General features: G+C 36.2%; 1 protein-coding gene across 2 annotated transcripts in view; it reads right to left on the minus strand.

Moving 5' to 3' along the window:
- The window catches only part of Nek7 (NIMA related kinase 7), a 134,715-nt gene that overhangs the window by 2,935 nt on the left and 104,833 nt on the right, over positions 1-26,947 (minus strand). Inside the window, exons 8-9 of one of the 2 annotated variants that reach the window (XM_027945680.2) lie at positions 16,155-16,249; positions 12,624-12,737 (exon numbers count right to left, since the gene is read on the minus strand). In XM_027945680.2, coding sequence (XP_027801481.1) covers positions 12,624-12,737; positions 16,155-16,249 — 209 coding nt within the window. The remainder of the gene's footprint in view (positions 1-12,623; positions 12,738-16,154; positions 16,250-26,947) is intronic. The other variant, XM_071600199.1, reaches the window with a different exon arrangement.

Genomic DNA, 26,947 nt, shown 5'->3' on the forward strand with positions numbered 1-26,947 from the left:
TAATCATTGGAGAGTATTAATGTCAAGAATTGTCCAGATTTTTAAATGGATTTTTTAGAAGTCGAAGACAACAGGAAAGAACGTTTTTAACTATGAGGCTGCAAGCTAACTGTAGCTTATACACGTATTTAATCTAGAACTTATATTTGCCTTGATTATAAGCTTAAATTTTCATAAAAGGCAATAAGGGTAGATGTCTACCTCATACATTCAACCTGAACCATTTCATATAAATGTACAAAAGTCCAATATGATCTTACAGGAGTAAGTAAAGTACAAGCAAGGGAGATGATGAATGTTATTCTAATCCTTGAAGTTTATTATAACAAATAAGGAAATCCTTCACTTCTGGTTCAAATCCACCAAGTAGAATACAGGATTTTATTCTGAATTCTAATAATTACCACTAGTTTAGGAAATAGTCTTAAATAACACTACATATGTCCTTCCAGATTCTTCTGCCTCATGAGTATTTCAGGCATTCTGAAAACCTTTATACACTAACTCCTTTGGCAAGTAATATTAGCATGTAGTAATAAGTAACTTTTTCATAGTCCTTCTACCACAACACCATTTTCAACTACAAGAAACAAAAGCTGTTCCTTTCGTGGGCTGACTTGATTAGTACCACTGTGTGCAGGGCTAATGCCAGGAAGAGATGCTATTCTGAAAGTGCAAAGGAGCTGGTCCAGTTTGGTTCCCACCTTGCACTGTCTCCTCACCTAATCTTGCTGAAGACACTTTGCAGCCTCGTGTCCTGAGGGAACTCCCTGGAGGATTTTCCTCAACTGTTAGTGAGCCTGGAGGAGATGATCAGTGTTCTCCAAGCTCTCATTTCCTAATTCTAACAGAATACAATTTTAATGACTCGGTGTTAGTCACACGTGGAAATTTGATAATGCTGGATAGCAATATTGTATCTGAGAAGGCTGGAAGATATTAGATTTACATTCTGTGCAAAAGAGCACAGCACTATGTAAGGCATTTTACTATGGTGATCGAGAAATTTAAATCAGAAGGGGGGGGTACATTTCTCTTTAAAACAAAACACATCGAGTTATATACTACTCAAACGGTAGAAAAAAATGATACATACAAAAAGCGTTCTGTAGAAGTCACCCACCATTAATGTTTTTAGAGACTTAAAACGATGAAGGAGACAGGACGGCAGAAAAGGAAAACAGATGGGAAAGAAATCACTACTTAACCAAAGAACAACTAGATGCAATGACTCTTAAATTTACAATACTGTCACAATCTTGACGCTAGTTCAGGAAACCTCACCTGTCTAATACTTCAGAACACAATGGAATTCCTGGTCCCAAGTTTTCCTGGCTTGAGGAAAAACCACCCAAGGCTAGAGAAGGAATGATGCAAGTCTGGCTGAGGATGGTGGCTCTCGAAAGTTTTAAAAAGGAGACTAAATTAAACAGTGGGAACACAGGGAAGCTCTTGAGACGTAACTGCTCCTAAAGGACCGCATGTCAACCAGTAACCATCTTGTAGAAAGAGAAAGGAAAAAAACTGTTGATCTGGCTTCATTGGTAGGTTCACTTACCAAAGATGAAAATTTATCTTGTCATAAAGATACTTCCACAGAAATCAGCAACAGACCATATAAATTCAAATGTGAAGTATGCATACCTGAACATACTTATGCATCAAATATATTTTTTCTAACCTATGTGCTATTTAATTACTAAAATCTGAAAAATCCTCTAAAACATGGTTTGGCAACGACTCTTACTGACTTGCTACATGAATATTTCTAGAGGATGTATGCCATAAGAGACACGGACACAATAAATCAAAGTACCCATCCCTAAAGGAAGGCTTATGGGTCAAGGTGAGTGACATTTTAGATGCCCAACTCTCTTCCATCCTTTCTACCCTACTCTGCCTCTCCTTCCATTATTCACTTTTGTCCAATAAATTCTTCGAGTACTATGTACCACTTCATGAGGTGGCAAGGATGAAGTGACGAATGAGGCAGACATGACACCTGCCTTTTTACAGTGTACAATCAACTGAGCAGAAACAAATACTAAGGAAATATTAATAAACTAGGGAGGAAATGGTATTTAACTACAAATGATATATATCCCAAGAAACACTTGTGAGACAGAGGTAAGATTATGTGGCTGCCCAGAAAAGGGAATAATTACTTTGCTCTTTTCTGGGTGGTTCTACTTCAGTCATGGAAGGTAGCCAGCGACCACCCTTCCTAGCATTTGTAACCATCAGCTGGAGGCACGCTGGCACCCACTTGGATGTTCCGTTCAGAACAAAACTTTGATAGCCTGGGGCTTAATCTCAGCTTCCATTTTAGTCTCTGCTTTCCAGGGCCATAACGTGTTCCTCAGACTTCTGATGGGACACCAGACATTTTAAGGACCGCTCGCTATCGTTTCTGGCCTGGTTGTGCTTTGTATCTGAAATTTCTAAGCCCTTTCATCCTAGTCCAATCCTCTCCTGGATTTGTCATTCATTTCTAGACCTTCAACTATTTTGGCATTTCCTTCATAGTTTCCCTTCTAGGTTTGCTTTCTTGGAAGATCATTCCTGTTAGTCTTTTTTCCTCCAACTGATAGCTCTGTCATCAGTTTTCTTTCAACATACTGCTGATGAAATTTCAACTACAAGATTTTAACAGCGAGCCATTGCCCTCTGGAAAAATGTGGGCTTCTAAAATCTGTCTCCTCCTTACCCTTCCAGCCTCACATCTAAGCCCCAAACTCCTCCTTTCTCTAGTCCCACACTATATTCTAACTGTAATGCAGTTCTGTGGTCAAACTATTATGCCCCTATATTTTTATTTTGCTTATAATACCTCCCTCAAAACCTATCTTCTAAGGCCTTTCTTCACGACCCTATTTGCCATAAGAATTCATTGCTATTTGGCCTCCATTGTACTTGTCACTTGTGCTCACTGGCTTTTTTTAAATAAAAGAGCAACTCTGACTTACTGAAAAAGAGGAGGTTCTGTGAGATGGTAGGAGCTGAAATCTGAAGCATGAATATGATCTTAACTCACTAAAGGAATGGAAAGAAAGCTGAGGAAATAACAAAGATGCTTAGCCCAAACTAACAGGTATAGGACAGTGATGGCAACTACTTCTGAATGATTAGGGAGCAAGAGAAATGAAATATAATAAGCTGAAGTCATAGACTTAAGGACTTAGAATTCATTCATCCAGGCAACTGGAAATCGGTATTGAAGCCAGGAGGGGGAGAGACGACTAGAGCTCCACTTGAGTACATACTTTCTTGGTAAGATGGACCACAAAGAGAACAATGTCAGCAGAACAAGCCAATTAAGTTCCTCTAGGATTTCAGACAAACAGTATGCATCACGAAGCTTTCACCTGGGCATCTGAAAGTATATCATTAACAGAAAAGAGAATGAGACAGAACACTGAGTTTTGAAGATAGCACATTTTTAGGCTACTGATATTTGGGTAGAAATGAGTCCCTGAATTTTTGGTTTCATTCTGTATCCATATCTAGAGTTATGTCTAAAAGACATTTGACTTTGCTAGATATGGAAGATGGTTCATGTGACATATTACCCTATACTTACAGTGTGAGATTTTCTCACATACTCACGTTTTAAGGGGAGGTATCATTCTTGATTATATCAATTTTTTTGACATACTGGGGATTAAACCCCGGGCCTCACATACGCTAGGCAAGCACTCTACTAATCAATATCTCCAACCCTTTTTATAATTTTACTTTTAGACAGGATCTTAGTTGCTGAGCTGAACTCAAATATGCAATCCTCCTGTCTCCCAAACTAGTTGACTTCAGCCATGTGTCACCATCCCCAACCTTAACGTCACTTTATAGACCAATAAATTAACAACCACTTAAAAAATGATAAAACATGAATTGGAACCCTAGTCACTTACTATTAACGCAGGTCTTCTCCACTTGCCATAGTGGAAAGCTTGCTTTTACTTGGTCTTATGGTTTGACTCCTTCATGATGCTTTGCATGCATAATGATTAGCAGTAGGTAACACTAACTGGTTGAATTTCAACTCATCAAAATAAAGAAATGCCACTTGGGTTGAAGTAGCATGTGGGTTGGCAATCGGGAGAGCCAAGTTACTGGGTGGTCATGGGAGTGGAGAAAGTAACATTTCAGGTACTTCATTCCACGGAGAGATTGGTCTAACTTTATCCAGTAAACAGTGATGAGATGCCTCAAATTTTAGTAAAGGTGTTCAACTGAAATCACTCTTCCTTCCCCCTTGAGCAAATCAAAAGAATAGGATCCACGTCCTTATCCAAGAACATACAACCTTAAACAGAGTCCCACATGGTAGGTTCTACAAAATTTTTGCCAAGACAAAGTAAAACTTGGGATGACCCTATAATGGATATAATTCACCATTACAGTTTGGGATGAGGTAACTCCTTTTGCAGTGTGCAAGATGACATACTCCTCGAGGAGCATATTCATTTCTAAAACTGCTTTAATGCTTCCATTTGAATTTTAATAACCACTACTTAGGTCTGTAGAGGACACTACTTATGGATACTTACATATTTCTTTCATAGCTAAGTTTTTTTCATACTAAGGTAAGCAACTGGTACATTTCCTATTTATAAACAACTAGCTGTATTTTCTGTTGTGCTATGACAGAAAGGAAACAACCAACTAACCTCACCAAAAGCACTTGTTTACCCACTAGGTTAGGCATATTTACATTCCCTGTTGTTGAAGTTCTAAATTTGTACCTTTCTATTAATACAGCCAATAAGTTATGCTTATTATCTCAAATCTTTTAAAACAGTGGATTCCAAAATATACAACTAAAGACTTAGAAATTTTGAGTTCTGTTTAATGTGGTTTTCATAACTAACTTCTAAAAAATGCATCAATACACTATAGTAAAGAGAAATCAGTTGCAATAGTTCACTGGCATAGGGAGAAGTCAAATAACAGTGATTAAGAACTGTGGACTATTTTATATCTTCAGCTTTAATAATTTGGTCAAAAATTATTAGACTCATATGGATGGATGAATGTCATTAGACTAAATAAAGTTAGTCACTGCCTTATAATTTTGGGTACATTAAAGGATCTCATTGTTAGATGGTAGTTACTTGTGCCTCTGCGATTAGAAAGATAATATTCTTCCTGCTTTCTGATACATAAGTAATTTCAAAAAAAAAAAAAAGCAAAACCCTGAACTTTGCCAGATAGTACTAGATTTTTAAGCTGTTAATACATACATCAGGTTGATACACTGATACTCAAGGGCGCTCTTTTTTGTAGCTGGTGGACACATCAAGAGGCTGTTTTAGTTAGGTACTCCATAGAATAGGTTTTCTAAAACTCGAGTGGAAATATAGTCCCCTTAACATTTTCTAAAGACAACTCTTTATATTCTGCAACTATGGAGGTTTAAATAATGCTGATAAATATCTGCTTTGAGCAAATAGTTCTATGAACCAGTGTATGCATTTTTATATGATTTAACTTATTGACTCTCTGTAACAACTCTGTGGTGGGCACTACTGTTACATAGTTTTACAGAACACTAACCTTCCTAAGGTCATGAAAGCAGAAAAGAATAGGGTCCAATTTGAACAGAGCAGCCTACCTTCAGAGCCCAGGTTTTTCAATAACCATGTTAAAGTGCCAGGGTAAAGTTGTAACTTAATCTGCAGGTTTCCTAATGGTTACCTCTCCACAGAGGTGACGTGGCCTTCCACACAATTGGGGACAGACTATTAGGATGATTTTCAAAGGACTGTCAGCTGTAGCATGAGTTACTCTGGTTTCTAAAATTAATGATTTGCCTTCATATTTCACATGTCTATTTGGATCAAATCACAAGCCAATAAATTTTGTCTATGGCTTGACAACTCATGAGACATGAGCCTGCTTTGTCCATAAGAGATGATCTTAAATATTACAAACATGTTCAGAGTGACAATTCAATATTTCCAATCAGACTTGTTCATCGAAAACAGCAGTAACTCCCTCCAAACAAAATGTATTTGTATTTTTAACTTGAATAGTTTTTTATTCCAAGTCGTGAATTCACATACAACTGTTGCTCAATGGTAGAGCACCAGCTTAGAATTCACAAGGCCTGAGTTTTATGCCCATACCACAAAACCAAAACACTTGGCTAATATGACTTAGTTCTGCCATTCTATAAAAGTTCCTGTAGACCTCCGAAGGAAGTTACTTTAAAATCTTTAAGTCATCCAATACTTAGACATGCCTAATGTAATACCTAGAATCATTGGCAAAGAAAAATGCCAAGGTAATTATCTTTGAGGTTTCTGTTTCTAATAGATGGAATCATTTGCTCAAATTTTATGCTTGAATTGGGAGGTAATTCTCCATTTTAAATTGTACAAATCTATCATCAGTAGACATAATAATACTTGGCTCTCATTACCTTCTACTTGTGTATAAAACAAGTGTACTTTTTTTTAAAAAAAGCAAAAATGAAGGGCCAAATATGCAAAGGCCTTTAAAATGGCAACATACAAACATTTAGATGAGCAAAAGCATAAACCAAAAACAAAATGGATTTTCTGTACCATTCCTAAGGGATTACAAAGTCATAAGCCATATAGAAATTAATGAAGTAGATAAAATACTAACACTTTTGATCTATGTATTTCCAGAGAAATATCAAAGCAAGTAGGCTGAAACCAGATATATTAAAGAATGTAACATTCATTGTTGTCAGGGTGATAACCCAATTACAGATCAAGTTCGGTCACATACAGGTAATAACAATAGTGCTCTTTGTGCATTATAGCTTTAGGTCACTAACACAATTCTCAATAGAATAATAAAGTGTAGTGCTATTTGTACTGTTTCTTTTCCACCCCCATCTTAATCCCTCTGAGACCAATTATGTTATATCAGCCTCCCAGATATACCCAATTTCCATCTACCCAAGGACCTATTTTAGTACCCCAAAGTGGGAGTAATACATTAAAGTACACTATATTTTGGAGCTTTAAATATGTTTATACAAAATGATGAAGTGGATGTAACTAGTACACCAAAGTATTGCTAGTGACTGACTTGGGGGCAGAAGGAAACAGTAATGTAGATATGAGGTACTGTAATGTCTATTTCACAACCAAAGATCGTTCTGTGCCTTTTAAAAACTGAAAGTCTTACAGAAATTTACATGGTCTATTAGGATCCCACAGGATATGTGAAATATAGGGCACAGTTTTAGATTTGTCTTCAAGGAGCAAGTCTCTGGTATTACTTCAGAAGCATAGGTGAAAAAAGGGCCTGCTTAAATGTTTTTGAAAATAAAAACAAAGCTTAAGGATCTCGTCTCACATGGCAACTTTAAGGTGGCCAATTGGTAATTTCACCTAAGAATGTCAAACTTACTAAAACTTACAGGTAGGAAAATGAGATGTTAAGTGTTTGAGATAATGCGAGTTTTAATAAATGTCACAATTTTAATATATCATATTATCTCTACATTTTGAAGTACAATATTTTCACTTCTTTTGCATTTGACTACAGGAACCACAGAAATGCTCAGATTGATATACCTTCAAATACTTGTGCTCCATACTGACCTTAAATATTCACAGAACTACGTTTTAGAATTGTCAACACCAATTTAAGTAGCATTGGTTGATTTCCGGCAACAACTCTAGAGCATTGATAAAGTTATAATAAAATTTGGCTCTAGCAACTACAGAAGAAAAATTTAGATAGCTCAAATGAAGGAAAGTTTTACAAACTTCAAGATGTGCAAAAATGATCTGACACTTTGATCTTGTTTTCTTTCTTATTTACATATAGCAGCTCTTTTGTGAGCCAAAACAAAGGTCATGTTTTTTGTTCACTGACTCAACTTTCTTAAATCTTCAATATATTCTGACTTTAAAAATGAGGAATTACTAATGTTGACTAAATACCAGTTATAATTTTTAATGCATTTAGTATTTTCCTTTTCCATTGGGGAAATGAAGTATAAACTGAACAGTAACACTTGCTTTGCACATTATGAATCAATACATCTATAATATGCAAAATTCCTACCTTCCACAATTCTTCCTTTCAATGTTATGAAGCCCGAAGAGTATTCTGGGTAAATACTTGACATATTTCTACCTTCCCAGTGAGGGAGATTGCAGATGAACATGGTGAAAGGGTAATTCTCAGTAAAACAAATGCATACCCATAAGCACCTGAGTGCTTAGTGTCTTGTGTGTGCCTGTTGCAGGAGAAGGCAGGGAGGAGTCTCTAGAGTCTAGTTTGGGCTCTTAACATTGTCTGGGTCTCTACTTGCTTATATGTAAAATGGGAATAAGGCCATTTAACAAAGGTTGTTAAACTTCTAAAATCACTTTTCTTTCAGACCGATTTTTAAAACAGTGATTAAAGCCACAAAGACATTATGTTCTCAAATAACCTGTAAATACCTGAAATAGTTTTGCTCAATAATTAATAATTAGCCATAAGAAAAAATACCATTTCCTTGCATTAGGTTTTGAATACTCTGGAAAATCAAGACTTCTGTCTCAAAAACAATGAAAACGATGCTACAAATTATTACAGTTGAGGGAAGTCACTGTTGGGGTGCACTGCTAAACAATTCCAGGAAAGAAAAAACCCAACTAAGAAAATGAATGAAGCCCCTTTGCTGTAGCCCTCGTTTTTGTTTTCTAAATGTGATCTTTCAGGTTGTTTCAATCTACATACGAGAGTCGCATTAAATGACCTAGTAAAACAAATACTTTGGGGGAGAGGTTTAAAGGTACAAAACAGTCTTTCACTTTTCATTAAATACCTAAGGAATATGGAAACTGATCACTGAGCAAATCTGATTCCAAACTTCGTCTGGTTTCTTACAAACCAGCAAGATTTCAAAAACATAACTAGAAGATACTTAGAAAGTTACTAAACATCAGCCATGGAAATTGGTTCAGATCAGAAAGCGCTGTTATAACATTGTACACACCATTAAACAGGTTTAACTATCTTTCCAATGTTCTATAGGGATAACGTTTCTTCTACAGTTCTTAAGTCTGCAACCTAATATTTTCTTTAACCAAGACCACCCTTATCCTCCTTTCCCATTTCTGCCTCAAACTTACACCTGCAATCCTGTCTTTTCAAACATACAATGAAATATCTAAAAGCAACTACTAAGATGTAATTCTATTCAGCCTTTAAGGTTTTGATGAGAATTTGAGAGTCTTACATTCTTTGGTACTAATGATGCGATTTTTAAAAGTTAACTCAGTATAGTTACTTTACTAAGTTACCAATGTAAACATTCACATTTTTTTAATGTCTCATGAGATTTACCAAATACATAATTTTGATGAATACTCTAGTGTCTCCCAAAGAAATAGTGAAATTGAAGGAAAACAGTCTTATTTCACAGATGTTGCTGCTTATGTACAAGAAGGATAAAACCTTACAGGGAGTAATACCAATGAAAGAAAACTATCAGATCTTCTGAGTAATTTTCTGCCTTATTAGATAATTCTTTGGAGTGGTTTCTCATTCGCTCATCATTGAGTAGGTAGGTCAAGGATTCTGTTTTTACTTCCTTCATGCATCCATCAGTGAGTAATCAAAACTTTTAAAATCATCAGGTCCTAGAGATAAGGAGAGTCATTGCTCCTGAGGAGCAAAAGATTGACAAGAAGCAACCACCATACATTGTGGGTGCCAAGGAGGAGGTTGAAAGACCCTAGGAAAACAGGAAATGATGTCTAAGCCCTGTCTCAAATAGAAGAAATTCACCTGGCAAAGATCAGGAACCTTTTCAGAAAGAGGAAATGCCATCTGTAAAAACATGAAAACTCATGGAGCTTCTAGCAGACCTTGCAGTGGTAGAGTTAAAGAATGTGTCGTCATCATTTAGTCTTGATGGCTAAGTCCCAGTCAAGATGATCAGCGTATTGAATAATTACTTACACCTGGAAGATGTTTGCTTCACTATACCACTAACCCATTTAAACTCAGACATCTAAGGGAAGGCAAATGCTTTCAACATAAGATTTTTGTTAACTATAGTAATTCCCCACAGATAGGAAATGTATATTGTGGCTTCCTTCTAATATCATTCGTGTAGCTGACGTATTTGAATCTAGAACCCTAACTTTGTGCATATAAATTCAAAAGGAAACATGTGACATACACACCTATTTTTTCCAAAACATGCTATTTTAATAGCACCTAGGTTTTAGAATATCAAACATGAAAAATTTCATGCTTTTAAATGCAGTCATTCCATTTAAAAGTCGATGTGGAAATCCTGTGTTCCTTAAGATTCCTACCAACTGAGTGTGAAGATGGGTATTGCTGGCATTCTTCTGAAATGTTCCTTTAATGTTTTTGAGAGGAGCCTTGAATTTGCAGCAATAGATAAATAGGGTAAAATCTCAAATGCATATTTAGTTAGTTAATTTGCTTAACCAGTCTTACCATTTGTGCCACAAAATTGACAATGAATTGGCTTTTTACTTAAGAGTTCATTGTTTGAAAACCTTTTACCACTTCCTACATTTTGCTACACTAACAAAAGGTGAGTGGGAATTTTAAAACTTCTAAAGAACCTACTCCAGGAGGAAACATTTATCATTAAGGCAGCACCAAACCTGATAAGTTTTTGTTGCTATGCTGAAATTCTGCATAATTATTTAACAGAGTTCCTACTTAAGGAGAGAAAATATTAGCACATCTGCATTTCAAAGCTCTTGTTTGGAGAACTCTCCTACATAACTGATCAGATTAAAGTAACATTGTTACATATAGTCTGCATTTTTCTTTCTTTTTTTGTTTAAGAAAGAATTACCTTCTATGTTTACCTAGATGATATCGCCTTCTATTTCATCAGGGCATGACAACAGCCTTAACTAATACGAGGAATTCCAATCTTTTTTGGAAAGTACACCACATGTTTTGCTTTATAGTTCTTTTCGAAAACTGGTAACTATATAGAGTGAAGTAAAAAGTGGAATCTATTTTCTTTTCCCAACTCTAAGACCTTCTATCTGGGCCAGACTTTGATATTTGCCCCTTGGCTGAGAATCCGCATATCCAACTTCACACTTAGCTGCAGTGAAGTAGCCCTGCAGGCAGGCCGACTTCAACGAACCACTAGTGGTATCATCATTAAAATCCTGCTGAAGGTCACCATGGTAACCGCCTGCTGAGGCTTCACTGCTGCACTCGGCATCTCCTAATCAGCTACCATGTGAAATGCAAATTCAGACAGTCTGAAAATTAGTCAAGAAGAATAGGGGATGAGGATGCAGATATGTGAAATATTCATGTGCTTCATGGAAAAAAGAAGACAGCATGAATGACACAACAAAGAAAGGCCCCTGACATTCTTGCTATCATTTTGCATTATTGTTCACACCCTACTATATTTCTAGGCCTATGGTTCTGAAGTTGGTTTTGTGAAATGCCGTATTTATATTCTAGACCCAAAATAGTAATTAAAAATGGCTAACATAAGAGCATTCACATCAAATAAAGGTAATATTTCTACATTATCCAGAGTTTATTCTAATTACCTGAATACCAATGCCACAAAGCAAAAAAGTAGGCATCACTGATTATCAGAGTCAAAACTATTAGAAAATGTACTTACTACATTCATGGAACCCAAAAGCCTTACATATGGTAAAAAAAATTCTTTAGAGATTTATTATTCGAGTTACATGGACTCAATGCTAAGATGGAATGCTGTTCGTTTCACAATAGAAAGACTGACACTATTAAGTGAACATTATAATTGTTTCATATTTTTTCTTTTACTCCTTTCCATTTTCCTGGGGCAGAAAAATCTGTTGCTCCTGAGGTGAGATGTCCTAACACAGGACACTGCTAAGTCCCCAATGAACAGTCCAAAAAGAGCCCCTGTGAACAAGCCTTAGTTGACCTGACATATGCCTGTTCTGTATGCCTCCTGCTTAAATACTGGTACAATCACAATATGTTAAGCTAAAATGGGATACACATTCTGTATAAACACTGGAGGTTGGATAGAGCCAACACAATTCATTTTAATGGGTTACCACCCCAAGCAAGGTAAAAGCTTCAATCCTACCCAAAATATTTTTAACATGTCTACTGCACTAACCTCAAAACACCTCCCCAAAGGAATCGGACTACAGCAGTGAGGTAGTGACAGGACAGGTACTGTCAAAGGAGGGGGAAGATAAAGCTTAAAGAACAAGGTTCTGAGACATGCAGCAAAGATGTGTAACTCGGGTTTGGGAAAATGTGGCTGTGAAGGAAGGTTTTAATTAGGAGTTAGCCTATTAGGACGGGCCACTAGACGTGTCAATCACTAAACGTGGGTCTGAGCATTAATTCTGCCCTTCTGTGTGTTCACTCCACTGTGAAGCCAGCTACTATTATCACACCTAGGAAGTGGCCAATTTTACGCCACATGCTGTGTTGTTACACACCCCATTATGAATTGCAGCATCAACTCTTTAAACAAGTCTCCAAGACAAGGGGCAGAAAGAAAAGTGCCATTTCTGCCACCTATACTACTCGATTTTATTTTCTAGTCAAATTCCTAATAAAATCCAAACATTAGCAAAATGATCATGACACACATACAACTGGAAATAACTTACTTCCTCTGAATAGTGATCTGAAGGAAGAGGTGGGTAGTCACACTGTTCTATCTTCTTACACAGTGAGTACAGATTCATTTTGTCACCATAGAAAGGACTCTGTAGGGCAGCCATCTGTAAAATGCTTACAGTGAAACTGATATAGTTACACAGCAACTCACAAGGTGATTGTTACACTGGGTTTGGGGGTGGTGTCGAAAATACAACAATTTTAAACATCCCTTTCAGAGAATTAACTGTTAGAAATCTTAAACTATTTTGGTATTTTTGTCTTTGAACATACAATATAACAATATTAAGGAACAGAACATAACTTCATATACTAACTAGTTGTTTCGATGGTACTACACCATAGCAAAACTGAGCATCACATACTATAGCTTGCAATGATCAAAGTACAACAAACATGAAACTGAAGTTAAAGCTGAATATAATTTATCAATGGTCAAGGATGAGGATGCAAAGCATTTTTTGTGGCTTGCTTTGAGGAAAAAGTCTTAATTAAAATACAACTAATCCCCAAATAGTTTACAATGAATTGGAACTCAATGTCTGAAAACCTGCAAGTCACAGGTACATTTTTCAGGCATCCAAATGAGATTTTTATGCAGAAAACCACGATTCAGAAGATGAGCAACTTTAAAGACATTATTGGATTTGAATTTAAAGACAGGGTTGTAACTTGACATTTAAAGTGCAAGCCAGTACTATGGTAAGCAGGGTTACAAACTAAAAATTCAATTTAAAATGTTCGCATCCTGTTGAAAACCTTCTAAATCTTTGAACCGCAGCAGCAAGAATACAACACGAAGTGCCAGGCTGCCCCAAAGTCAGTCACCCTTTTCTACATGTGCTAATAAGTTTGATTTTGGAAGGACAATGTGTACATTCCCCAGACAGGCAGAGTGTGTGTGAAACACGCTGGTCCATGCTGTGCTACTCAGTGAGCGTCAGTGGGGACAGGACAAGCTGAAAATGGCTCTCATCTGTCTTCTGTGCTCCAGACAGGGCTTTAACTCCTTCAGAACCTCAGCCAGGAGGGGACACGTCTGGAAATCGGGCCTGGAGAGCAGCTCGACACAATTTTTACCTCACCTACATTTTATTCACACCTAAACAGAACAACCTTGGGAGGAGTTGTTCCACATGAGAAAAAGTAAAAGACGTTTTGAATGCTCCTAAACATTCTACCGGAGAGGAAATTTTTAAAGGAGGAACCACAATAAATCATAGGGTTAAGATGCAAGGACACATGATCAAATAGAACATTAAAAACACTACTTTAAAAGTAACTATAGAAACTATAGTCTCTACGTTTGTAAGACCTTAAGTAAATGTATATATATATTCGTTATCATATGCTAGTTCATTAGAGTACTTTTGTCTCAATACTGCAGTGTTAAAAAAAAAATCTGAATGTCCCCTAAGGAGTTAAACAGGAATAGTATATTTTCATGCATCTCCTGCTTTGACAGATGAAAAATGTCAACTGTCCTGTTTTTATTTTCAAGCTTTTGCACTATTCATCTGGTTCATTAGTGCATCTCGATGCTGCCCCTGACAGCTGCTCGCCCTCTCCTCCCAGCAGCTGAATTTTTCAGGCTAATTTGATCCTCCACACTGAGACGATCGCTAGAATGATTGACTTGCTCCCTGACCTCCAGGGTCTGACTTTCCTGATTAGTATTCTGGGGGTGTCGGAGGGACGAAAGCCCACTGTCTGTCTTCGGGGCTGGTGGCAGCTCTCTTTTTTTTTGAACTGTAAGCCACCAACCTACAACCCTGTAAGGATGCAATTGCTGCGCTGAACAATAAAGGAAATGTGTAAAACCTACTTTTCCATGTAAAGGTCCGTGTAGCAAAAGCACAGCATCTTGATTTTAATTAGTAAAGTCTACTTTGTTGCATATCAATTAAAAGTCTACTGCTAGTTTTTTTTTAAGGTTTGAGGAACATTTGAAAGTCTAATTTTTTGAGTTTAAAATACATTTTCAAAAAAGCCTTCCTACTTTACCATCGTTAATAGTAATTTCTTAGTAGGAAACAATATCTATGGTAAATGTGATGTTATGGCCAAGTTTTTACAACTAAAATGCTGACATTTCTATTATATTCCAATGTAACTGAAGGGCAATAAACCAAATCTTTTACAAAATTCAAGTTCTTGTGTAGCAATCAAGATGGAAATTAATGTTATTTAGCATAAGTAACTAGAAATAATCCACAACACATAACTGAGTTATGAGTGTCTACAGAAATTTTGATGATCACTTTAAGCAGACAAAAATGGAACACTGTCTTTCAAAAGCACATAGAATGTGAAATTATTTACGTTTTGACATGATTTTGCCAGCCCTAAAAAGCATTATGCAGACTTTCTCCTAAAAGCACATTATCCCTACTGAACATTTTTTCCAGTGCTCCATTTAATCTCATCATTAAAATCTAATTTGCTATTTGCTTTTAGAGATTTAAAGGGAAAATGTTGCTTTCATAATCTGACTATGACCTGAAGGACTGTAAGATTATGTTTCAAACATACTATAAGGTAACTAATAATGTCAAGCCCTGTCAACATTGTACCACATTATTTAGAAAATAATATGGTGAACAGAAATCCCTTAACCTCATGTGCATACATGGAATCATTTGATTAAATTTATAATTTTTCATAAAAATTGAGTTCAAGAACATAATTCTTAAGCAATCATTAGTCACTTCAGTAGCAAAAACAATTTTAGGTTCCTGAAGAAAATTGGAATCAGCAGAACACATTTTTTAAAACACCTCCTGATGTTCTACTTCCAGTGATGGCACAATTAAAATAGATACGACCTCATTCATTTAAATTGGGACAAGAGGTACAAAACAGTAGGAAATACATTGGTTTTTATCCATCTACTCTAGTTAACCTTATTGGGATATGAAAATAAGACTATTCACTTTAGTTAAACCAACTTCGATTCAATCTATTCTTGCCATTCAATTAAGATTATAGAAGTCACCAGCTCAAGAAACCCTTTTATGACATTGTCTATAACAAGGGTATAAAATATTCTAGCAACATGCTTTCTTTTATGAATCCATATTGAACTGAAATATTTCTAGAGGACTGACCAACAATATTCAATCTTCCTTTGTTAAGTACGAGAGAAAATTTCCTGAGCTTTTCTAACAAATTGTTACTCATGGAAATGAACTGTTATTATCCTTAAAGTTGAATTATACTGATGTAAATGTGAAACAATACTAACAAGTATGTTTACTTTACATTTATATTTTAAATCTATTTTAATATACCTCTCCTACACTACCCAAGTCTTTTTCGTAGGTGCTCAAATACATATTTTTACATTTTCATTAACAGTATGATTTAAAAACAGGAAGCAATAAGACTGTCACTCTGTATAAAACCAGATATTAACCCAATAAATTCTTGAAAGCCAATTCTTAAACATCCAGGAAAAAAAAATTGTAAAGGGAAATAAATTCCATATACTGATGCATTTTTACTTTATCAACATGACTTACCTCATATAGTAGACAGCCAAGAGACCAGATGTCAGATTTGAAGTTGTATCCATTTTCATGTATTCTCTCAGGAGACATGTAATAAGGTGTGCCCACTAAAAAACAAGCCAAATAAAACAAGGAATATAAATATGAAGGTACAGCTGAGGTAAGAAATGACAAATTTTAGATTAAAATGTAACCCAAAAATTCATTAGGATCAAAAAAATTTTTTCAGAACATAAAACTTAAGATTTCCTCAACTCACATTAAACAGGACATTATTCACATGGAGCTTTATTTTTTTGGAATGGAACTGCATCTCCCAAACAATTAAACGTAATTATTTTAAACTAAATAGCATTTTATGACAACTTCGAACATAAAATCATGCTTGTAGAGAAGCATTCCTCAGAACACAGTTCTGTAATGTAACAAATGTTCTATTAATACTTGACGCCTTCATTACTCCACCTTTAAAAAGAATATAGGTGACTTTTGCACATCAAAGGGCCATATAACACGTGAAAGGGCACTGTCATCTCTAATAGTGTTTCCGTTCCTGCTACTAAGGAGAGCTTTTAAGAGATGGGACATTCTAGACTGCTTTCGTTCATTTAAAAGTGCTAATTTGTTTTATATAGCTATTGTGGAAAATGCCATACTTGTTTAAAAGCAGGTTGAACGGTTTAAAAGTCACTTAAGTTTTTTTTTTTTAGTGAATCTCTCTAAATTTAGAGGGCTATTTGACCATCCATCATTAGCCTAAGGGGTCTCCTAGTCAAGCAACAGAATCATACTAATTACAAAACTATGATCCTCAAGGTGGAAGTCAGTTTTCTGAAAGAATGAAGTTAAACCTAATGGTCATGTGTGTATGCTACACTATGCTTAAAGTGAAAACATGAACCACTAGCCACGGAATTGTACCTGTAACAGAATCCTATTTTACTTATAAAGGGCAGCCCTACTCGGGATGGATGAAAGGAAAGCTTGATAAAAGACATGACAAAATGCAAACATGATACTAACCAGACTGGAAATTTGAATAAATAATTTTATTGTAACATTTTTCTTGAAGACTACTCCATTTGCCAGTTTTGGTAGTATCAGGAAAACAAAACTTTGAGAGCTAGGTGACAGTGGTGTTGTGTAAAGAGTCCTCACCACTTTCACCTGTAGTTTGCATAAACAACAGCAATTACTGGAAATATTTACATACTCTATGCATTTAAGGAAGGATGGCAGGTACAGCTGGAATAATAAACGGGCTCTGCACAGGCTCTTCGTTTCAGGACATAAAGCAAGTGACTGGCAGTGAGGAATGTGCAGAGAGGCTTCACAGAATCCACAGGGGGCAGCGGAAAACACTGAGGCTTGAAGGTTCAGAGTTTACCAAAAGCAAAGGTAATTTTAACCAGTAGCTCTGGGAAACCTGCTGATACATTAGGGGTTTGATAAGAGTGTGAAAGATTGATGATAGGGAAAAAGACGAACAAATGCTAGCATTTTACAGAGATTAGCCCCAGCACAACACCTTAACTGCAACACAAACAGAACTCCAATGACGACCCACAAGTGAAGGGAGCAGAGAAAATGAATGATAAGTTTCTTTCAGTGGCATTCCTTAAGATCTAGAAAATTCTGACAAAGAAGCCTTTCCTAGTGAGCTGCTAGAGGTCATTATAAAGTTACATACTCAGCACTGCTATTTTTAAGCTTAGACAAGATTTTTTCATAATGAACATTTTACACTGTATATATAGTTGATTTCAATGTTACATTCTGAAAATACAAATGTAAAGCTGAATAGTCTACTCACCTCCTTGTTCGACACATTTCCAAAAGAGTCACTGTAATAAGTTCATTTGTGTTCTATGCTATTAACGGGGCAAATCCATAATTAACTGAACACAGGCCTAAAAGGAAGGTTCTACTGTCTGCCCATGGCATGCTCCCTAACATGCCCCGCTGCTCAGTATCTCTCAGCAGATGAGCCCGGCCCAGAGCTAAGAGGTTCAGCCTCATGCTGCAGCCTGATTCGTCCTTACCCTTTCGATCTAGTGGAGAGGCCTAAAAGTTTAGTGGCTCAGGAAAATCTGTAGTAGGTTTAAATACGAAGATATAGTTCCAACATTCCAAACTTAATGGAGATATGATTATTTCCTAAAACCCCTTATTTAAACTGATAGCTGTGTCTGATTACTGTTGTCTCAAGAATGTTGTGACTTAACAGTTATACAAGAATTATGCAGTGATATGATTAGACATTAAAACAATCATGCAAATTACTACATAGTGAGGAGCATGAAGGCTGCAGGATACATAATTCCACTTGCAAGATTTTATGGTTGGGGGTAAAATGAGAATACATTTTGCCATAACAGGTACTTATGCTATTTATCCTCCTGACATGAATAGGAAAGGCTTGACATGAGAAAATTGCTGACTTTTAAAAATCTATTAATATACTACTACAATCATTCAGATGTACAAAACATTCTCATTACACTAATGGACTTATTCTAGTTAAACAAATATTCAAATTCTGAATAAAATGGAGACCAGTTTCCAGAAGTTCTACAATAGTCGAGAAAAAAAATTGTTACTGATTTAGTCTGATCTTCCATGACAGCAACATAACATTCCTTTCATTAGAACAGGTTGTATATGGAATTATTTTCAAGAATTAAGCTAAAAATTTAACACCTCTGTAAAGTCTTGAATGAGAAAAAAATAGAATTGAAGAATTTCTTTGGCCCATTTTCTGTCATCTTCCCATTTAAAAAACAACGGTCAGGAAAACTTTAACATACTACTTTCCCACTAGCCAAATGAACTTTTTTTACTTTCCTCTTCTGTAAGATGAAATGACCCAATATCCTTTTTTTCTAGAATTCTACAGATCTAAAGGTTTGTGTCCTTTAAAACACTTTAGAGTGTTTTAAACTGTACAAAATCCATCAAAAATTAAGTGGAAAAAAAAATGCTCCTTTTAGGTCACGAAAGTGTTTTAAGCCAGGTACTAGAAACAAGCAAAACTGATCTAGAAATGATTTCTTACTCTCAATTAGAGCACACTGAAGGAAAACAAAGCTGCGAACATTGTGGGGAAAATTAAAAGGAGACGAGCTACCTTATACCTCACTGAAGTTGACTGAAACACACAACTTGAGAGAATGGGAATTAATTTACATTTTTTTCCCCTTGATTCTTATGAGTCAGCCCAGAAATTACATTGGCACATTGAATGGAGACAGACCAAATTTATTTCATTGTAAGGATTATTACCTGAAGTCAGTATGGAGTGGTTGAGTGGTAGGTAGATATTTTTTCTACAATAGATTTAAAACATAAAGGTTATATTTTAAGCATAATTGATGAGAACCTTAGTTATGATGAGAGAAATCTCATCACATTTGGTTACTGTTTCAGGCACTGAACTAAATACATTACATGCATGATCTTGGTGAAATTAAACAAATGTTTACCAGGCCAAACTGCATGGCATGTACTGTTTCAGGTGCTTAAAGGAGAGAAATAAACGGGACACAGCCTTCATCTCCAGGGGGCTACAGTTCAGCAAACAGGGACTATCTTGTTTCAGAAAGGGAGGTCAAGCAAGGTGCTAAAGATGACAAAATTGGTAATGTGTGGACCTAGAGTTCATACCCAGGTAGTTCTCTACTTAAGCGGACACTTGCATCATTAAATCCAACCACTCTGAATTGAGTGGAAAAACATGATTTCAAATTTAGACAGCTTTTTTTGCTGCTTAAATGAAAAGACAGAAATAAAGGTATAAGTGCAATGGACTACCTGTGAAAATGACAACTCTTGAGTTACTCATACTGTCATAAATACTTGAAGTGGCTTGAGGGGTAAAATGTGCACAGATTAAAATTAGGTAAGAGCTTCTTCCCAGAGTAATTAAAGAACTGAAAAATAAACTGGTGAAAGCAACCTTTGGTACTAGCTGCACATATGTTGCTTTGATGGCTCCATGCCACTGTGGACAACGAAGGGGCATAAGCCAAAGATAGACCCATAGGGAGGTGCTAGGAAAAGGTGTGGGGGAAAAACAAGAATGTGACCACAGGTGGCACCTGGCACCAAAAATGAAACCGTCTTAATACCCGTTTCAAAAACACTAATTTTCCAAGTTGAAATCGGAGGATGTATCACAGTTAAAAATAGTGTGGGAAACATGAAATGTACACTCAAGAGACTCCAGTGTGAAAATTTCTGGTATCTAGTTTAAATGATGGCCACACATTTACTATGCTGGCAATACCGCAAAATCGGAACCACTTATCTCATTGTGAAGACCAAACAGGAGCTCGAGCAATCCTTTGACAAAAGTAACATCAAGAACATGATTTGCCCTCAAGCGGTTTCAAATATTTGTTCAGCACAAGGATCAATAACAGAACATTTTAATTAACATCTATTCTATTTTGGAGATAGACTACAAAGTTCTCACATGCAAAAATAAACTCTCCATCTTTCCTCTTCTGGGGGACATTTAGAAAGCAAAAATGCTGCAGCAAAACATTATCAGACTCTTCCACTATAGCAAGTAGACATTAATACACAATTGAAGTGTTTTCCTAAGTAAAATTTTGGTGCAAATAGGTATTCCTAAATAGTAGATAATATACTCCAAAATTACCTACAATTGGATTAGTTACTAGATTTCTGCAACAGATTAATTTTCCTTACTAAAACTATTTTTTCTCGCTTCCTAAATTCCACTGAGAGCATGACCATTGCTTAAACTTCAGCAAATGTTTAAAACACAAAAACCTCTTCAAAAAAGAACAACACATTTCAAGGATATAAACTTTTATTAAAACCTGACTTTTAAACGATTTCATGTAAGCAGACTTCAGGATACAAATGACTTCAAAGATGTTGAGTGCATTTCAATAGTATGATGGGAAGAAATCTGATTAGGATTTTTGGTCCTAGGTTTTATATCTGTTTATGGTACAAGGCAAAAGGGACTTTGCAGAGTGACATTATGAACCTTAAAACAGACTCTCCCAGATGACTGGTCAGAGATACCACACAATGGTCAGGAGAGATGTGACATGTCAAGAGGGACTTGACTTGCCATTGCTAGCTTTGAAAATGGGGGGAGTAGAGCCTAGAACCAAGGAACGAGGGCAGCCTCTAGAAGCTGGGAATGGACCTCAGCAGACAGTAAGGAAACAGGCATCTCAACACTGAAGAACTGAACTCTGCCAGCATCTGAAATAGACAGGAGTCTGTGGCTATCTTAAGTTGAGCTCAGTGAGTGCCATGCTGGACTTCTAAGTCGCTAAACCTGTTAAGTTATTATGGTGACAATGAATACTAATGTGTTTATGATGCATGCTTTGTGAGAATGGGACATTCAATTCATGTACTGATATACTCCAAGAACCATACTTGGTACTGAGAGGGTAAGAGAAAGTTACATGGTTCACAAAATGTTGGACCTTCAAGATCTCCCTGGATCATTTTGGGATAGTTTCCCCCCCTCACTTAGTTTCGAGGTGGTACAGGTACGGAAGAGGTAAAACTAATGCACTTACCTTAACAAGAATAATATGGTAAGTGTTTAATGGCTATAATTCTCTTTTGTAATTCACATGAATTCTGTCTTGGTCACTAGCTGATAACTATGTAATCACACCTACCTTGAATGCTGCTAAATTAGATATGGAGAATGGAACATGATATGCTACACAGCCATTAGTACAAAGATTTGCTCATCAGGCTTCAATTATTATTATAAATGTTTAAATTGACCTAAATAAGATCCTTATCATAAGAGACAACTGTAGATATATTTATCCCTGGTGACTTTTCTAAGGATTAATACTCCAGTGAATGTCATGCATCATTCTAGCTTTAAAAATCCTCTATTCACACTTTCCCAATTTAGAAAGATGAAAATTCTGTAAGGCTGCATAGAGCTCTCCCCCATTAAGAGTTAATTCCCCTTTGGCCACAACAGCTACAAATGTCACAAAAACAATAGAAGAACACAAATTACTTCTGTGGTACTGAGGATCAAACCCAGGGCCTTGCAGATGCCAGGCAAGTGCTCTACCACTGAGCTACAACCCCAGCCCCAAGAATACAAATTATTAAGCAGAGAACTAAATGAGGAATTCTCTATCACAGCTACATGGTCAACAGTTTCTGGAACATAAGAGAATACATTTCCCTGCCCCACTGAGACAGGCATTGCTATGAGGTTGTTTTAGAAAAGAAATGTGAATGGAAGTAAGGTGTGTTACATTCAAGCAGAAGATCCAGTTAAGAGCCAGTGATTTTTCTGTGCTCTCTTCCCTTTGGAATCACAAAAGTGTATGTTGATATGAAGACAATACAAGCTTGAAACTGCTTCATACGCCAAACCACCACATTAAGGGCAGCTATCCTAATAAACATGGGCCCACAGCTGACACAATGTACTTTGTTAACCTAACCCTCAGTTTAGCACTAATCTAAGATAATATATTTTGCTCTTCTGTGTAGCCTACCTCTAAATCCTGTTCATTTACTAAATATTATGTGGAATACTATCACCGAGGCATCTGGGACATCTTAGGGAACTAAAACCACAAAGAATTATGTCATGAAGTTTACATTTTATCTGGGAGAGCCAGAAAATGCTAAGCATAATAAGTGAATTACACAGCATTATAGAATAAGTCTTAAGGAAAAAAGTTACAACAGGGTAGGGATCAAGAGTTTGTGGGGGTGGAGTGGAGGGTCAGGTGTAGTACTAAATACAGTGATCTCAGTTCTAAATCTGTACTATCCATAATACCCACTATAGAACATTGAAGATAAAGAGAAAATGGATTTTAAAACTGCTTGAAATCATAAAATGCTATGTATCTATTCACTGTTGAATATAGTAGCAAAAGAGGATTCTTCTGCATCATTATAGGAAATACAGGTACTTTGATATGCATTATGATCTCTAGTCAAATTATATGGGGATTATATAAAAATTGTTCTGTATGTTTAAATATTCAAAGATGAAAAATACTTAATTTCCTACCAAGTTGCATCTGGGTCAGAATATATTTGTTGAAAGGAGACTTTAAAGGACGTAAAGAAATACAAGGAAAGTACATTCCAACTCTCCTAATACAAGAACTAGATCATTAGAACCTGTGGAGTAAAGTTTTAGTTTTCACTTTACCTAATATTTCCAAAGAAGTCACCAAAGTTGCTGGTATACAGAATGGTCATAAAGATAGATTTCAATATCCTACAGGACTATTTTTACTTCTGAATCCTGAAAGAACAAAAGTAATCAAGTCCACAAGAGAGCAAACTGCTTTTGTATGTAGGCTCCGAAGCAGTGTAATAAAGCAGAATAAGGTAACCCCAAATTGAATAATCAGAAACCAGAGCTAGAGAAAATCCGTTAAGGTACTGAAACAATGGGAAAACGTGTGGGAGAAGAAACCCGACTAGCAATCCAGATCTTCTCACTCTGTCAATTTGCCTCTGTGTTTCATTTCCTCCACTCCAGAATGGGAGTAATTCATATGTCTAATCCACATTATCTGTAAGGATCATATGGGGATGAGTGATTTGCAAACTGAAGAAACACCAGGCATGTTGCTGTGCATCTACAGAAGCACAGGAACAATAATTTATGTTTGACCAAGTGAACCAACCCCATAGTAAATCAGACTGTTGAAAGTGAGAATTGGATTTTAAACGAAACAACCTGAAGATAGTGAGAACAGACTTAACGGGTTGCATGATCTGCAATTTGGAAATCATTTAAGAGTTGTGGAATCAATTTAGTGTGTTGCAACCAACATTAATTTTGGTGAAATGGAACAGAAAACACCAAAATGCACCAAATTGTGAAGGAAAACACTGTTACATGAAACACCCGCCTCAGTTGTGATTACTTTCCAAAGGGGTCACAATATTCTAGGGTTATCCAAAAATTTGAATGCTACTGACAGACATAAAGGAGGGAGAGCTGTATCTTCATTAATTTTAAAGTTGTAGATACAGATTTTAGGAAACTTGTTACCTGTAAGGTTAACAATATGAAACGAGGCAAAATTAATAGATGTGTGTACAGTATTGTGTGCAAATCCATAGAAAGAAAGATTCAAGTCCATAAGGGAAGAGAGTAGGGAACAAAAAATTGTCTATCATGGGTTACAGTCTGATGGGCTCAGTTCTAGGGAGAATGTACTCTAACAGACTCAGAAGGAAAGATGGGACACAAAGAACCTGAAGTAGTGGACAATACCAGGCATGCTTAGCTTGAAGCTTAATGACAGCAGTCGTGAACTACTTCAACCCAGATCAGTGTTCTTTATATCACAAACTTGCAAAAACTTGTCATTTGCTATAAATCGAGTATGTTCCTTCTGAATCTGGCCCCTTTCTGTGTCTCCCCCAGCAAAGCTTAAGTCTGCATCCACATCTTGTAGGACATGTCCTTCAGTAAGCCCGAGATGCTTGCTGGGTTCTAAGTTCAAACATGACCTCAGAGGGGCCTTCCATAGTAATTGTCCTAATCATTCTCAATAAATATTTTTTTCTCACCACACAGTAAGCTCTCTGAAGACAAAGACTGATTTTGCTCTGGCTGCCTTGGTTGCCCCTAGAAAGCATCTGTGAAACTATTTTTTGAATCAATCAATTCAAGTATTTTCACACAATAAACTGTTCATGGATAACTCCCTACCTTTCTATGTCACCCTATCTTAATGCCTAACCAAATAAATTGCTTCTGTTTACTAGGGGTTAAGGGACAAACAGGAATGGTTACAGCCCACATTTCTTTTTCTTAAATCCAGAAACTAAGTTTTAGAAAAGTTAATGGCTTGACCAAGGGCCAACAGAGCGATGAGCACACAAATTCAGGTGTTCTCCATTCTCTGCGGAACATCAAGCAGCATTATTGTTTGTTCAAAATAAAGGAAAACACAGCTGGCCCATGAGCAGGAAAGGTGGCACAGTGGATAAGTGGAAAGCTGGGGGACACGACTCTAGAAAGCCCTAATTTTGCCTGATATTCATAAGGCAACAGAACCACCCAAAGATTTTGGGGAAAAGTAATGTAATCACATGAATTACAGGAAGATAACTAATGGAAATACACACATTGGACTTAAAGGAAACAAAGACATTTTCCCACTCTCTAATAAATTCCTATTTATGGATTAACAAACTGGGATAGAATAAGAGATGTGAAACAATGTATATGATGGTTGTAGGCAAAAAGTAAGTCTTCCTGAGGTTTCTTTTCCCCTCTCAAGACCTGAACTTGGTTTGAATATCCAGCAACATCAGATTTATTATTTGTAACTTTGTAGCCTTGCATTTAAGGAATCAATACTGTTCATATTTTTCAGAATTCTGAAAAGCGGTAATGTGGCCATCTATACAGGTATATTTGCTATACAACATGCCAAAACAATTTATTACATGTTAAGTTATCATACAAAGATGCAAAATTAATATAACTAAAAAAAAAAACTCTTCTGGAAGTGCCTATTCCTATTGAAGAAAATACTTTGGCAAAAATCAAATGTATAGCTACAATGAGAGGTTTCCAAACTCATATCTTTGCATTTTTAAATTCCTAGAAACATGTTCAAAAGGGAAAATGAAATTTGGCTCTACGATCGGCCTCCTTTAAGTTACAACTCAGACATGTACTTAGAAAAATCTCATTTGAAGTTTCACTAAAATTTAGACCTGTTCTACAATCTGTAGGGCATGATTATCCAGAGTTAAATCAGAAAATAACCCGATAGAAAGAGTGATACTTTATTGTTATCTATAAGCAAAATAAATCTGTATAGCTGGCCAAATTTTCAATTACTTTAAAAGCTCTTTGAAGCAAATCTTCTATTAAAAATTAAAATACATAAGCTGGGAGGCTAACCATGAAAATTAGGGCTATCTTGTCAACAACTGTCAGGATTTCTCCTTCTGCTTTTATTCATGTTCTCTATTAGTCCTATTTAAAGGGTCAAGAAAACTTTCTATTTGGGTTCTTTAGCCCCAATAAAACCTTTGGAACCTTAGTAATCTGGAGTTCAAACTTTAAAAATTCTTGGCATTCAAAGCACTTTGCTTAGTGCACTTTGACTTCAAAGCACTAAGATCTTCATTCTGCACAGAAGCAGACGGGAAAAAAAAAAAACACAAAACTGTCATTTTAAGAATTTTTTGCTTCATGATATGTAAAACAAAGACTTGTGAACGAGGTTTACCCGTTCTTCACCCATCAAAGAAACACTTCTACTTCCTCAGTGGTTATACTTTAGGTGTCTTATATAACTATATGACTGAGTTTTGATAAAAACTTGTTAGAAATTGCCAATGAATTATTAAATCTAATCTTACTCTGTCAAATAATTTGAACTAGCACATCTAATTTGGAGATGCATGTTTGCAAACCTTGTTTAGAACTTTTGCAAGAGGCAATATCAATCAGACTAAACAACTCAATTTCCAGAATTGTATAGAACTAGTTTTCACTACCTATGCTGAATCCTTAAGGTTGGATGATTACAGTATACTCAGTTTGCAAAGCAGTATTTAAACAATACACATGGGTATGCAGCTGTGCGTTTGTGCATAATTGTAACCTGGCATTTCTAAGTAAATTAATGACAATGCTGTTGGCACATTCCAGTCAGGTGAAGAACCAAGTGAAAATGTCATCTTCACTACTAAGAAAACGTACTGGCTTGGAACAGTCTGATTTTCTCCATAGAAATTCTCCACTATTTATATTGCAAGAATTATAGCTTCCCAAA

This window comes from Marmota flaviventris, chromosome 12 (genome assembly GCF_047511675.1).
Source record: "Marmota flaviventris isolate mMarFla1 chromosome 12, mMarFla1.hap1, whole genome shotgun sequence".
Taxonomy (NCBI): Eukaryota; Metazoa; Chordata; class Mammalia; order Rodentia; family Sciuridae; genus Marmota; species Marmota flaviventris.